Genomic DNA, 15,207 nt, shown 5'->3' with positions numbered 1-15,207 from the left:
AAGTTAATATTTTTAAAAATTAAAACAATTTAATCTTACAATTTTGAATACTTTAATATTCAAATATTAATACTGTAATTTTTAACACAACATTTACTTACTTACTTTAACTCTTATACTCTATTTTGCTATAACACTAAAACTTCAAAATAGTAAAAAAGCACCGTTCATATAGAAATTCGAACAAATATTAAAACACGTGCAGGGAGTTGATGAACACACCGTGAGTAAGCCGATACACATAGAGTGCGCGCGCCCCACATGTCTTTCACCGCCGGAGTATACCTATATATACACTTCCCCTCTCGTGCTTGGTAATTGTCCAAAACATGACATAAATTTATTTAATTTTAATAAGCAATAGCACAAAATCGATGTAAAATTTCCCTGGGAACACGATGGTGCAATTATTTTTTTGCTACTTGCCGCGGTTTACGAGATATTTGCGAAAAACCTTATTTTTTACGGTTTTTTGACCCCTTTCCTGACCACCTAGGTTAAAAATTTTTGCGGATTCGGATTGCTGAGGGTCGAATACATATTTGCGCCCAGGTTTGATCGACAGAGGAAAAAATGGAGGTTCAGCCTTCATTTCAATGGACTATCATGGTGATTTTCTGTATTAAAACTTATTTACCTGGTCGTAAATTTTTTGTTATTTATAGCATTTTCCAATATCATAAATTTAGAAGTTGCTATAATTTTCTGTAGTCATATTAATAAACAGTAAAATAAGATTGTTATATTTACTAATTATATTTAGTGAAATTTTAAGACTTATTTTTGAAAAAATGCATAGTATATGTTAAGTTTATTCATAACGGAATGTTTTTATAATAAAAGTTGACAATCAAAAAGATGAGAAGATTTATCATTAGTCTGACCAACCGTATTTCTTAAATTTCCGTATCAAGGCTCACTTCTGTTATATTCATCATGAACTTTTGCTTTTTTAGACCAAAAATTATTTTGTTTATTGGGTGAATTGGCAGTATGCAGGCGCCGGTTTTGGCAATGTTTGTGGCCTAATTTGGGACCAAAGGGGACTATCGCTCTTTGTCCTGTCTCATCGCTGTAGGCCTGTACCAAGGATATTTATAATGGCACTCGGAATCTTTTTACAATCGGAATACCATCCGATTATTTTACATTCCATATTTATCCTATGTTAATTTTTTAATACGAGTACGAGTGTATATCGAAAGAAATGGCAACATTTTATTCGAGTTTTATTCCTAACACACGTGCCACGTGTCACCCCTCTGAATTTTGAAAATAGCACTGATTTTTCATAAGAAAGACGTTTTAATTTGTTAAATAAAATAAAGTTGATTATTTTGCATATTTATATTTTAATTGTGTTTATTTTTGAAAAGAAAGTTATTTGTTAAATAAAATAATGCTTATTTTGCGTATTTGTATTTTGTTTACTTTGTATGTGAGTGAAAGCCAGTAATTTTATTAGTAAGTTATTGTACACATTATTTCAGTTCTTCATTTGCAATTAACGTTTTTATTGATTCACATTATTGAAGATAATTATGACATGTCTTTGTTTTTCTACATATCAGAATTTACTTAACACACATGCGGAATACATTCGATAATTCCGATTTCCATGAAACTAAGCAAGACGATTATGAAATGACGATTGACGATACGATACACTTCGGAAGGTAAATGTTCCACCACAATTCCACAATTCAGTTTTCAGTTCTCTATGCGTATACTGACCGAACGCAATAATCGGAATAGGCATCAGAATACTCGGAACTTTCCGATTATTTTTACAATCGGAATGTTTCCGATTTTTCATTCGGATTGGCCCATCACTACCAGTTTGCTTGGTTTGGTTGTTCTTCATCTTTACTTTGACTCTATTGTATAATTTGTAGTGTGTGCAGTTGTGGTTATTGTAAAGGTGCATATAAAATAATGAATTGTTATGCAAAATGTTTAAAACGATATGTGTAAAGAGATTTCCAATTTTGCGTCACATCTACCTAAATATGTATAGTTAGTTATACCGACTACCTATTACAGTATTACAGACAAGAGGACAAGGACAAGAACTACAAAAATGGACCAACAACTATACGTTTCGATATAATTTGAAGAGCAACTACTTAGTCAGTGAGAACTATTTGAAATATGGATGAATCAAGTGAAATAGACGTCATTCATTTAATATTTTGTACAAATGTTTATATTTGTTTATGTGTATAGGCATGCTTAAATAAAAGAGTTTAGGTGTACCTACAGATATTTACATTGTCAAGATATCATTTTGTATCCTTATTTCTGCTGTATAATTTATTATTATTAAAAGGATAGTTGTAATATTGACCATGCGAAGAAGAAATCATAACTTTATATTGTTTTTCAGTAATGTTATTTGTTTTTCATGTAGGTACCTATCATTTCAAGATTCATACTCATAACTAAATTTTTCTAATTATCAGTTCGTCATTGTTACCATATTCATGATGGTCTCAACATTAGAAAATTTCCATTTCAGAAGCGTATTTAGCGTAACAAGCGTAACAATATAAAATGTGTAGCTTTTTTAAATGCTTCCGATGTTGTTTTGTGACATTTTTATTTGTACGATGAATGGCAAAATTCGTAATCCATATTAGAAACTTTTTTCAGTGGCTTCTCAAAANCTCAAGGGCTTTGACTTCCGTATTGGAAACTTTATGCAAATCATGTCTCTTGCTTTGATTTCGGATCCTAGGAACGTAGGTGAGGTTGCTACTGGCGGACTTAGCCTCCAGATTGGAAACATAGGTGAAATTCTTACTTTCTTATTCTCTCCTGATAGCGGCTTCGGCTTCAGGATTAGAAACATTATGTAAGTTAATGCTTTGCCTTCGATTTCTTATGTTGGAAATCGGGCTTGGAGCTCGGTGCTGGATTTTGAGGTTTGGATTAGAAACATAGGTGAAATTTTTACTTTCTCGTCTGACAGCGACTTCGGGCTCGGGATTAGAAACATCGTGGAATATGCTTGTTATGGCAGGTTCTGCATAGAGAGCTTGCACTGGAGCGCTGTTCCGGGCGTTGAAACTTGGATTCGAAAGATAGTCGAAATCTGAAGTTCGCTCGCTCACATTATACGACATTGGGATTGAGGAAGATTATCCCTTTTATCCTGCCTCATCTCGTGTAGGCCTGGACAGCCCTCGCCATTATTCCATGGCTAGAAATTGGCCTCAATGATTTGTGATCGAGGGCGCGCCATTATTCCATGGCTAGAAATTGGCCTTAATGATTTAGGATCGAAGGGGATTATCCCTCTTTATCCTGCCTCATCTCGTGTGTAGACCTGGACAGCCTTCGTAGGTGGGCCCCATCCGTCGTCTACCCCGACCGCAAATGCGGCCGGTGTAGGCGTTTTGTGGGACCTTCTTTTGGTCCTAAAATCATGAACGAGTGGAGAGAGCAAGACGGCTACGGTCCTTAATACGGATTGTCCACTGCTTAGATTGTGACATTTTGCTTATTGTATCTAGCGAAATTATCACATTCTCGCATCGGCATCTGCTTCTAACGCATGCGCATCATTCCCTGTTTACTCGACAAGGACAGAGCGATGAGGCTTTCCTTCCGGTCAAGATCCAAACAAAACTCATAGTATATAGATAGTATGTATATGGTAATAACCAAGATCAGTAAAAGATCTCGGGTAATAACGTCATCACTCGAAGCTATGTCGGGTTTTTATTTGAATATTGAATAAGCATTTTGTCTCGATTATCCAGTAATCGAATATTCGAAATGTATTAATCGATGATATTATCCTTATTTATATAACATAATAAACGAGGGTATTAGTTTAATCTACCTCGATGAGGATTTACGAAAATTAACACGTAAAGGTAAGTTCATGCAGTAGCGATTTGCGATTTGCGGATATCAATTTGATTGGTTGAAATAAAATATTTTTGACATCCATTTCTTCATTTCAATATATTGCGAGAACCGCAAAATTTAAATATAGGGGCGGGAAAATAGAAACGGTTTCTATTTTTGGCGATTATCGCAATAATTTTGACAAACTGCGCATGTGCAGTCCGGCCAGTTCCGTCATTCACACGTAATTAAAATACTTATTAGTATCATGTAACCTCATACCTCATCTCATTTCCATTACCAAATTATGATAAGCGCCCAGAGGCCTGTTTTTTGCAAGTACTTTTCAACTTTTCACTTTTCTGGCTATATATTTTCTGTTTTCAAAATTAATATACAAAAAACAGATGGTAATCTGTACGATGAAAATGAATAGGTAGCTGCAACTTAAAACGCATAACATTTATGTTTATAAGAGAATTATTCTTTGCCTTTCCACATTTGTAAGTGAAAAGTGGAAAAGTACTTTAAAAAAATAGTCCTCCGGTACTCCGGTCTTTCCTATTTTAAAATAACGCTCTCACGGCACAAGATCATTTCTGACATGCAATATGCAATCATCTACAATCTACAACGCTATTGACAATAAATAACAACGTAATAAGGACAGATACAGTTATGTGTTCGCGTCTAGTGATGGGCATAATCGGATGATTCGAATAATCGAAATATTGGCACTCGGAATCTTTTTACAATCGGAATACCATCCGATTATTTTACATTCCATATTTATCCTATGTTAATTTTTTAATACGAGTACGAGTGTATATCGAAAGAAATGGCAACATTTTATTCGAGTTTTATTCCTAACACACGTGCCACGTGTCACCCCTCTGAATTTTGAAAATAGCACTGATTTTTCATAAGAAAGACGTTTTAATTTGTTAAATAAAATAAAGTTGATTATTTTGCATATTTATATTTTAATTGTGTTTATTTTTGAAAAGAAAGTTATTNTTTTTTTATCAAAGATATTTATTTTTACTCGTGTTTTATGTAAATATATAGATATTTTAAACGACTTGAGTTTTAATAATTAAAATACCTAGGTATATTTTGAGTATTAAATTGTTTTACTCACAAGTGTTATATACGTAATAAATAAGTTTTGGAAAAAATATTAAATCGGGGACTCTGTGGCCCCTTAACTCCCATAATCGCGCTTCCGCTGTATCATAATATAATCCCCATCCCATCGAGAATCAGGATGGTGACTCGTGACACCGTGCGCCGTTTATTAACTCGCAATCCGCAATTTCTGCCATCTTGGGTGTTATTAAGTGTCATGGTGTCACGTGGGCTGTTTCAGCACCCATGACACCCAGAGAGGTGTCAACACAAAAGCGCCATTCAACACGGTGTTACCCATGACTAGCCCATCACTAGTTCGCGTCTAGTAATCCCCAAATCCCTCCATGTCAATTTTCGTAAACTCTTCTCCTATCTTTATAATAGCCGTGAATTTTAAGAAACAGAAGATAGAAGATAACGACTTTGTACTTAATCTATGATAACGACATTTTTTTTATAACCTACAAAATTACACTAAATGTTGCAAGCATAGATAAAATATATATATAGGTTGCAAGCTGTAAACGATATTCATTCACTACCATTGCAAACTGCTTGTAATTTCGTTTGTAACAGATAATTTTAAATTAGATAAATAGTACTAAAGACAAAGGTCATATGCATGCGGGGGTATTCTATGCGCGTAGGTTACGCGTGAATCTGTTTAATTATTAAATATATCTTTTCAATAGTATAATATTTTAAATAGAAAAATGTCTCTTACTGCTGCTCATATAATGAAAAGTATCAAAAATGCAAAATCATTTGAGAAAGTGCTTGATAAGGTAAATTATCATTGCTTATATTACTCCTTAGTGGATAAAAGTTATAAAATAAGACTTATTTAAATGATAGAAATTTAATTTATTTTTAATTTTAAATCATGATTTATTTTTCAATCAATATAAAATGTGTTTCAGTTTTGTAATAATATTCCTTTAAATTATAAATGATAAGTTTTCTTCAGATTTCCTTAGACTGAATTTTTCTGACACTATAATATATTGCTTGTAATTTATCTTTAAATATAAAATATAAAAGGGTTTGTAAAATCTTTATTCCATTCTATACATAAAAATGATTCACATCGATTTAAATATTGTCCTCTGTAAAGGTGTGTTTCACTTTATTAAATTAAGTTCTCTACTGTTCCTTTTAATATACCAGTATATACATATTTAAATATAAATCACTTCCTATGTTTAATATATCATTTTTAGATTAAAGTAATCAGTCTTCAGGATGGAAATTGCTTAGCAGAAATGGAAGTAAGTGAAGAGCATACTAATCCTTTAGGTGGTCTGCATGGCGGTTTTTCAGCTACTTTAGTCGATAATATATCAAGCTATGGCTTACTCTCTCATAAATTTGGTAGTGTTCCAAGCGTTTCTGTGGACCTCCACACAACGTAAGTATTTATTACCATTTTAAAACAATTTGCATTTCTGTGTCTGTTAAATTAGATGAATTCTTTTAAATTGATTAATGTGTTTTGTAGTACCTAGTTATTGTCTGAATTTGTTACTTAATTTTTGTATTACCAAAGTAGTATAACTTTTTTGGGGTTCTAAACTCATAACTTATTTATATTACACTTCATGATTTAAATATCATTTCCTGATTAAACATAATTTATGGATAAATATTAAAAATCGGGTCAATTTTTATTGATTTTAATGATAATGATTATATTATGGTTAGCAATGGTCAAAAAAAGGATTATTCTTAGGAGCGGACTTCAGGGGGCTGTAACTCCGAAAGAGGGGACCACTTGGCAAAAATAACAAATACGGGTCGCCTAAATTTGTCTTAGGAATCTGTGACCAAATTTTGTTGCATGAATTTCGGGACGCCCTGTATTATTTTGTGGTAGCGAACTTTGATAGTAATTTTGTAATTTCTTTACCCTTGAAATTTACATTTGTCATTATTACCTGCCTAGATAAGCAACTAATGACATACACTATTTTAACCTATGACTACATAATTTATTCTACTTAACAAAAATAATTTAAACAACAATGTAGGGTAGTTATTCTGTTACGCTTTGAAATAAGAAATAAAGTGTAAGAATAAAAGTTATAAAAAAAATCTTTTAGATTTTTAATAGCTATATTGCGAAAAAATTGAACATTGTGTAACTGAGGTACAAGCCCTACGCATCTATATTTTTCCATATTTAGATAGAACATTTTGTTAAGGTAGTTAAAAGATTGTGCCATAAGCGTAATATGAAATTTTTAGTTGCTTTATCTAATACACTACTTACTTTTGTAGTACTTTTATATTACATACTTGCAAATGGTGGCAATTTGAGTAAAAATAAAACCTTTAAAGTAATAATAACAATAATTTGGCCTTTTGATACACTCTTGTGGCACTAATGTCTAGAGTCAGCGAATGTACTTTGCTTGGGGCTCCTGTATTCACATTTCACATGTGACAGCCAGTAATAACTTTAATTCAATGATTCCTAAATTTTTTGATGTTTGTAACATAATCGTGAGCTAGCACAACAGGCTTTGCAGCCTTAATTTACACGAAACTATTTTGTCAATAATGACTTATCAAAACAAAACGAGAAATTTCCTTGAATTGGAAAATTACAGAATTATGTATTTCGAATACAAAAACTTATAGATGTAAGAAATTAATTTCCCAATAACACGGCACATTTATTTCTTATAATTTTTTTGAACATAAAATAATATTTGTTAGTACTATATTTTTTGATTGAGTTGGTAAAACCTTCAGTGACCCCGATCTCTTCTGCGATCCGCCCAGGAGGTCACCACAATCCACACTTTGCAACCACTGCTTTAATAGAAATATTTTTGCAATTTAGGTCTTTTTTTGTAAGTTTTATATAAAAAAGCTGTCTCCAGACAAACAGACCTTATATACTGCTTAGTCACATGAAATTGTTTAATCCAAATATGTAAAAAAATACAGAATGATCATTTATTTTTGCAATATAAATGTAAAAAAATTCCTACACCGTTTATTCTTGACTTTTTTATATCTTGACCATCCTGTATATATTCAATAAATCTTGTTGTAGATACCTAAGGGGGGCCAAAATTGGTGATACAATTGAAATTGATGCCAGGACCCTTAGAGTAGGGAAGAGTTTAGCAGTTTTAGAAGTTTATATTAAAAACAAGGTTACAGGAGAACTACTGGTGAAAGGAAGTCATACAAAATTTTTAATGCAAAGTACAAACTAGTAAAATTTTTCTTTTAAGTAGAGTGTGTATAGATTAGCAGCTATTTTTGTTTATTTATTCATGTTTTGAATCATGTGTAGATATTAATAAATATTGAGAATATTAGATAATGTATTGGTATTGTGAAATAAATATACAATATACAGGTTTTTTTTAATGACAAATTGCCTGACTAATGTACAAAATATATAAAGTTTATAAAAAACATCTACTGTAGCATGGTTTTATGAGCCTTTATGGTCTACATAAAATATTAAAATTTCATTAAATTATACACGTAGGTTCAAAAGTTGAAGCCGTAAAGGTAAATAGCTGGGTACCCCTTTGGGGCTCTGTATCTCCATTACGCACTTTAGGAATTTTGTTTTATGACAAACCAGGAATATTTTGACCTTCCCTATACACTCCCGAGAGTATGCCATATACTTACCAGACACCCTGTATATTTATAAAAATTTCAAATAAAAAACAGGTTTTTGACGAGACAGTTTAATGTCAATTTTTTCAATATTTCTTTATTTGTAAGCAATTAGTTTGTTGATTAATACTACTAACGCAGAGTTTAGTGATTGCCTATATTTGTCGTTAAATTAACAAGACCTTTCTGTACTCTGCATCTAAGTCATTGGATATTAGTACCTATAACCGATGAAATGTAGATCTTTTTTTTAAAAAAAACTATCTTGTTATAATCCCTTACCCAAAATGGCTCAACATAATGTGCTGGCTTTATATACACATGGGTGTAGGTAGGATTTTCACTGGGGGTGAGCCCAGGGCCATATTACCTAGAAAGAACTAAACATTTTCCTTTTCTAAAAAAAAAATTGTCTAAAACGTCTCAGCACTTTCGTTTTATTCAAAAAAAGCTCACACAATCAGCGACTTGCCGATATAAAATTTCAAAACCTCTTTCCTTTGATTATACAAAAAAAAAGGTCACGCAATCAGCGACTTACTGATATGAGAAAGATGATGTTGGATCTTTTTTTTCGAGGTGGGCACCTTTCTGGAGAGTCCGTGCATGCACACGCGCCTGTTTGTACAGTCTTCAATTGCATGTTAAAAATTGTATTTACTAAAAACTAAACCACTACTAAAGCAATCATCCTGTAGAATCTATCATAATGAAATTTTATTACAATTCACTTAAAATATGGGTTCATAAATGACACTTAAAAATTGTGTTAATATTTAAATAATTCGAACAAGAATATTATTTTTCTGACAAAGATAGAGATATATTCATTCATTATTTAAAATTTCAGTTTATCAAAAAAAACAAATTTGATAGATACAACCAACATTACAAGGAGAATGATGTAATCAGTAATAAATACTGAAATTGAAATTTAAACCTTTTGCTTGAAATGTAGGAGAAACAATAGACCATTATTATAATTACTGATAATATAAATATCGTCAGTCGTCACTAAGGACTAGAGAAATATTGCTTTTATAAGCAATGCTATCTTTAAATCTCTGGTAAATATATAAAATTATTTAGATGTCATCTATCTATAATATTTTTTGTGAGACTGCAAGGTACCTATTTTGTATTTCAATCAAGTTAATAACAGAGCTAAATTAAAAATAATATAGTGCCTATATAAGTATAATACAAGCAGGGATAAGATATATGCTTCTGTTTTTATTAGCTGACCGTTGATCCAGAACCTTATCTGTTATAAACAAATTTAGTTGTTCCTAAATCATTTTTACGTTGTTGGATGAATTTTATCTATGATGAAAGTGAACTTCGCATTTTTTGTGTGCATATAGTGTACATACATTGTATGGTATGCTATTTCAAATTTCAATGAAACTTTAAGTAAACAGTGAAACGGAATATTTGGCCTTCTCATCATGGTATTATTACATTATTACTAGTACATAGTTATTTAAGAAATTGCTGAATTTATTGTTAAAACTAATTTGTAGAATTTTCAGATGACAAAAAAAGTCGTCCTAACCTCAAAATTGGGAAAGAAGTTTTCAACAATTTTTAATATTACAAGAAAAATGTCCAGTGATCAAAGCGATGTTATAATACAAAACGTAAGAGACAAAGGCGTTATAATTTTGAATAGACCAAAAGCTCTAAATGCGTTAAATATTTCTATGGTGAGAAAAATATATCCTGTACTAAAAGAATGGGAAGATAAAAAAACTCTGGTTATAGTAAAAGGAGCTGGTGAGAAAGCATTTTGTGCAGGGGGAGATGTTAAATCTGTAGTAGAAGCAGCAATAAAAGGTGATAAGTCTGTTGGTCAAACGTTTTTCAAAGAGGAATATATTACAAATGGCCTTATTGGTGCATATAAAATTCCATATATTGCTTTTATTGATGGGATAGTTATGGGTGGTGGTGTAGGACTGTCTGTTCATGGAAAATACAGAATAGCAACAGAAAGAAGTTTATTTGCAATGCCTGAAATGCAAATTGGCCTTTTCCCCGATGTTGGAGGTTCATACTTTTTACCAAGACTAAGTGGAAGACTTGGTTTGTATTTAGCATTAACAGGACATAGACTTAAAGGAGCAGATGTGTTAAAGGCTGGTATAGCTACTCATTTGTGTGAAAGTAATAAGTTGAATGAATTAGAAGAGGCCTTACTGAATTGTTCTAATGAACAAGATATTATAACCACCTTAAACAATTTTAGTAAGCCAGATAATGCAGACTTCTCTCTTACATCTGTCATGGAAAAAATTAATCAATGCTTTTCTGCAAATTCCATTGAGGAAATTTTAGTAAGATTAGAAAAAGATGGATCGATATGGGCAGAAAATACAATTAAACTTTTAAGTAAAATGTCTCCAACTAGTTTGAAAATCACATTCAAGGAACTTGAGCTGGGTCAAAAATTAAATTTACAAGACTGCTTACAAATGGAATACAGATTAGCTTATCATTGTCTAGAACATAAAGATTTTCTTGAAGGTAAGATTGCCGTTATTTGTGAAAAAAATTGCATAAATAAATTTATATAAAAGCAGTTTTTGAAAACAGAGTAATAAGTTAAGTTGTTTTTGACCTATGTTTTTTCCTAGCATTTTAAGACAATTAGATGAACTTTTAGGATTACATAGATATTTTTGTATCTTAGGTACTCAATAATTTTTTTGTGGGATTTTCAGTGACAGCAATGAAAGTTGCCATAGGTATTTTGACAATGAAGCGTGGGACCAATACCGTTTTTTAGGAAGTGATTTCTGAGTCTATATACAGGCTATCTACTATAAGAGAGTCACTCCTATGTGTCTCACTTAATACACCATGCACGTCAAAAATCTTTATATGTTTTTTGTTACAGTTTTTGAGGCTTTAATGCTCGTAAAAACAAATTTGAGGTCCATGTATGAGTAATCATAAAAAAACCAGAAAAGTGCCGAAAGTTTAGGGTCGTCTAACTTTTTTATATTGAGAGACAGTGAAAACTTATTTTTATTAAAATTTCATGGCAATATTGATACCTTTCACCTGTTGTAAACAAATTTTTAAAGTATCGTATGTAATTTGCTGCACCCTTTATGCGGGCAAAAAAAATTGTCATTGAAGGAGGCTATGGCCACAAAAAATTGTTTGTTTTTTCCTCTTTCATGCGATATACTACCTGTCGCCTTTATGTTTTATATTTATTACAATTTTTATAATTTTGGGATCAAAAACGTAGGTTAATGTAGAAATTGTTTTAAACACGGCAACTACAAAAAATTTAATGAATATGATATACTTATTTTAAGCAAATAATCTGCACTATCTGGCACTCATCAGTTTACCATCATAGAAGTAAGGTCGTATCAAGAATTCTAATCCAAACATTTACTGAAAACCTCTGTTGAAATGCAGTTTCTCTGTGCCAATGTAAATTACCATTAGTCCATTACTTGAAGTGAATGTTTCTATTAATAAATCCATTGTTACAAAAATTAGACACATCTGACCAGAGAATTCTTCTGCATATAAAAGGATCTTCCCTCTTTCTTTCTTGTCACCACCTACAGAGCCCTAATCTCCTCGCTTTATCTTCCTCCCTCAAGTGATGCACTTTATTCACCTTATAACATTTGAAACCATTTTTTCGTAATATCCTTCTTGCATTATCCTTCTTTACATTGTAGTTTACTTCAATCTCTCACTGTTTTGCAGATTTTTCCTATTTACATAATTTAAAATTCTGCAACATTACCTATTCTCAGTATGTGAAAATATCATTATTATTCAAAATTATAGTGAACTGTAACAATTTCCATACCAACAGTTGTGTATAAACTATAACAATAAACAATTAGTTAAATGATAACATTACTGGGGTAAAACATTTGTTTTCATAGTGTGCTACATTTAGCATAAGCTACTTTGTCTGTAGAAGAACAATGTTGAAGGTTTTCTTTAAAGTAATAACCAGTATTATAATAATTTAAAAAGAAAATCTGTATTTTGCTTAAAATAAGTACATTATATTTATTTATTAAATTTTTTGTAGTTAATGCCATCAAATTTTATTAAAATAATTTTTCTCTATCTCTTAAAATAAAAAAAGTTAGACCTTAAACTTTCGGTACTTTTTCGTTTTTTTTTATTACTCAAAAAGTTGACCGTGGATTTCAGATTTGTTTTTACGAGCATAAAGGCCTCAAAAAATGCAACAAAAAGATTTTTTACGTGCGTCGCGTAAACCGAGGTTCATAGGAGTCTTCCTCTTGTATAGAGAATTTTCGTGAAGAAAAATTTCAAATAAAATTTGCAAAATAAAAAATTAAAATAGGAGTGGCTGACGCAGAGATCTTGGAAAGGCATACATTTTTGTCAAACGTTTTTTTTTTCATAATCGGTTAATATACATCCAGGTGTTTTTTATTTCTTGCAAAACTAATTTTTCTTCATAGTGATATCAATTTGATATTAACTTCATAATGCTATAAACTTTAATAACGATTAAAATTTTGAATTTTGAAAAATAAGATGTCTCCCATTTGTATCCATCAGTTGATTATGAAAAAAAGTATGGTGCAAAAAAGGCCACCCCTATTTTAATTTCTTATTTTGCAAATTTCATTTGAAATTTTTTCATTATGAAAATTCTCTATATGGATTTAGAAATCGCCTAAAAAACAATATAAGTTCCACACTTCATTATCAAAGTATGATCATCACTTTAACTTCTGTGGTTCTTCTCATCATTGTTGGTTTTTACTAATTTTGCTGATTATCTATCTGTGCTAGCATCTACTATATCAATTTCCAGTTTTTTACTATTTTATAATAGTAATATAGTGTAATAAGTATTCCATACCTACCTCAATCAAAAAGTAAAATTATTGTGCAACTGACATATAGGTACCTATCTATTTCATGATTTGATTAATTTATTTAAAACAATATGAAAATAAATATTGTAGCTTTTGATCTTTCTCTTTATTTTAATGTAAAATTAAGAAGTTTGATTTCTAGATCCACATAGAGAACTTTCACGGCAAAAAATTTTAAACAACTTGCAATAGAAACCAAGCCTTAGTTTTGGAAAAAATGGGCGCACATATGTAAATATTAGATGACTGTCTAAGTTAAGAATCAAAGTTCTAGCTAGACGAGGATGCAGTCGTGGAAAAAATTATTGTTTTTAGTTTTCAAGCTTTCAAAACTTTATATGTTTCTTCATCAGGAAAATCTACAAGTATAATTAGGTAGCCTGTTAAAAAAATTTTATTGAAATACTTACTAATTGAGAAAATCATAAGTTTATTTGCTAAAGGCAAGACTAGGACTGAAATCAAACATAATAAAAAATTATTGGTCATTTGGAAATGGATGGCAGATAAGCCTTGTCCAGTCGGTCTCTCAAGTCCCGGTCCCTATTATTGTTGAAATGTTGATTTTATGAAAATGTATAGACGATACCGAGACCATCGATATCTGTCATTGCATTAATGGCATTTGCTTCCCTTAAAATACGGCATCTCTAAAAATTGACGTTTCTTATTGTATGTTTTCTCACTCTAACATGGTTGTTTTGTCAAAGTTGATATTATGGTCTAGTGATAAACAATGATTGTCCTGTAGACAACTGTGTTTGTTCAGACTTACGTTATTTTTATGTGCAGTAATTCTATCTTTTAGTTTTCAACTTGCTTGATCTGATTGATTCGCATTCCGTACATGAGATGCAATAAATTGCATATAAATGATACAAACAGGTTTTTACTTTTCATAATATTTTTGTTACTTGAACTTAGATATTGTATTTCTTGAAAAATAAAATGAGCAGCTGATAATATCAGTTGATTAGCAACCCTTTTCGAGATCCTAATGTTGTTCCCCATATTTTAATTGTTTATTTAAGAAATTTTCTATAAAATATCATGAAAATTATCTATGCCTAGAAATCATTTATTGTCAAATTATGACCACTTTAATATTCATCAGCAATTAATTCCTAGATAACAGTGTTACATTATCCATAACGGATTTCAGAATTAAATTTATTTACAGAAAAATCCAATGTTTATATTTTTTTGTAGCAAATACTCTTCAAAATAAAAATAGATAATACAAAATATTACTATTTCACATTCAACGAATTATTTCTGTAATTTTATTTTTGTTGTAAGCTTGACAAGAAAGGTATCATTACATAAATAATATTTTCCTTTATGGTTGTTTTAAGCATATACAACTTCATATCGCTTTACAAATAAATGAAAACTATTTATTTATTATATTATTATTAATTTCTTGACTTTATATTTTATTTTTACAGGTGTTAGGGCATTACTAATAGATAAAGATCAAAATCCAAAATGGGATCCACCCTCATTATCTGAGGTTACTCAGGATATAATAGAAAAGCATTTTTCTGATGTACCTGAAGAACAAGAATTAAAAAATAAACTGTGATAATATAGTCTTTCAAAAGGTGATCAGTAAATATATATTGTTAAAAAATTTTAAATGTTGGATATGGATTTAATAAATGGAAATAGATAAAAG

The 15,207-nt window shown here is 30.8% G+C and overlaps 2 protein-coding genes across 4 annotated transcripts; both read left to right on the top strand.

The window, feature by feature from the left end:
• Window positions 1-5,163: 5,163 nt before the first annotated feature.
• On the top strand, window positions 5,164-8,350 carry LOC108911412 (acyl-coenzyme A thioesterase 13). 2 transcript variants are annotated; one of them, XM_018716345.2, is made up of 4 exons: window positions 5,164-5,466; window positions 5,497-5,771; window positions 6,207-6,394; window positions 8,048-8,350. In XM_018716345.2, the coding sequence occupies exons 2-4, from the start codon at window positions 5,700-5,702 to the stop codon at window positions 8,211-8,213; spliced, it is 426 nt and encodes a 141-aa protein (XP_018571861.1). In that variant the 5' UTR covers window positions 5,164-5,466; window positions 5,497-5,699; the 3' UTR covers window positions 8,214-8,350. The 2 variants fall into 2 exon arrangements, with proteins under 2 accessions (XP_018571861.1, XP_023311416.1); XM_023455648.1 differs by having other exon boundaries at window positions 5,164-5,771.
• Window positions 8,351-9,623: 1,273 nt separating this feature from the next.
• On the top strand, window positions 9,624-15,207 carry LOC108911410 (3-hydroxyisobutyryl-CoA hydrolase, mitochondrial). Of its 2 annotated transcripts, none has more exons than XM_018716344.1 (3): window positions 9,624-9,698; window positions 10,164-11,157; window positions 14,978-15,207. In XM_018716344.1, exons 2-3 carry the CDS (start codon window positions 10,164-10,166, stop codon window positions 15,112-15,114), a joined length of 1,131 nt encoding a protein of 376 aa, XP_018571860.1. In that variant the 5' UTR covers window positions 9,624-9,698; the 3' UTR covers window positions 15,115-15,207. The 2 variants fall into 2 exon arrangements, with proteins under 2 accessions (XP_018571860.1, XP_018571859.1); XM_018716343.1 differs by lacking the exon at window positions 9,624-9,698 and adding an exon at window positions 9,894-10,082.

This window comes from Anoplophora glabripennis, unplaced genomic scaffold (assembly GCF_000390285.2).
Source record: "Anoplophora glabripennis isolate ALB-LARVAE unplaced genomic scaffold, Agla_2.0 scaffold536, whole genome shotgun sequence".
Taxonomy (NCBI): domain Eukaryota; kingdom Metazoa; phylum Arthropoda; class Insecta; order Coleoptera; family Cerambycidae; genus Anoplophora; species Anoplophora glabripennis.
This window is presented reverse-complemented; position numbering and strand designations above follow the sequence as displayed.

Bases quoted from the DNA above. Each gene is read 5' to 3' on its own strand.
- LOC108911412 (XM_018716345.2), top strand. From the start codon at position 5,700: ATGTCTCTTACTGCTGCTCATATAATGAAAAGTATCAAAAATGCAAAA. The intron at 5,772-6,206 runs GTAAATTATCAT...TATCATTTTTAG, and splicing joins TTGAGAAAGTGCTTGATAAG to ATTAAAGTAATCAGTCTTCA. The intron at 6,395-8,047 runs GTAAGTATTTAT...ATCTTGTTGTAG, and splicing joins TCTGTGGACCTCCACACAAC to ATACCTAAGGGGGGCCAAAA.
- LOC108911410 (XM_018716343.1), top strand. The intron at 11,158-14,977 runs GTAAGATTGCCG...TTATTTTTACAG, and splicing joins ACATAAAGATTTTCTTGAAG to GTGTTAGGGCATTACTAATA.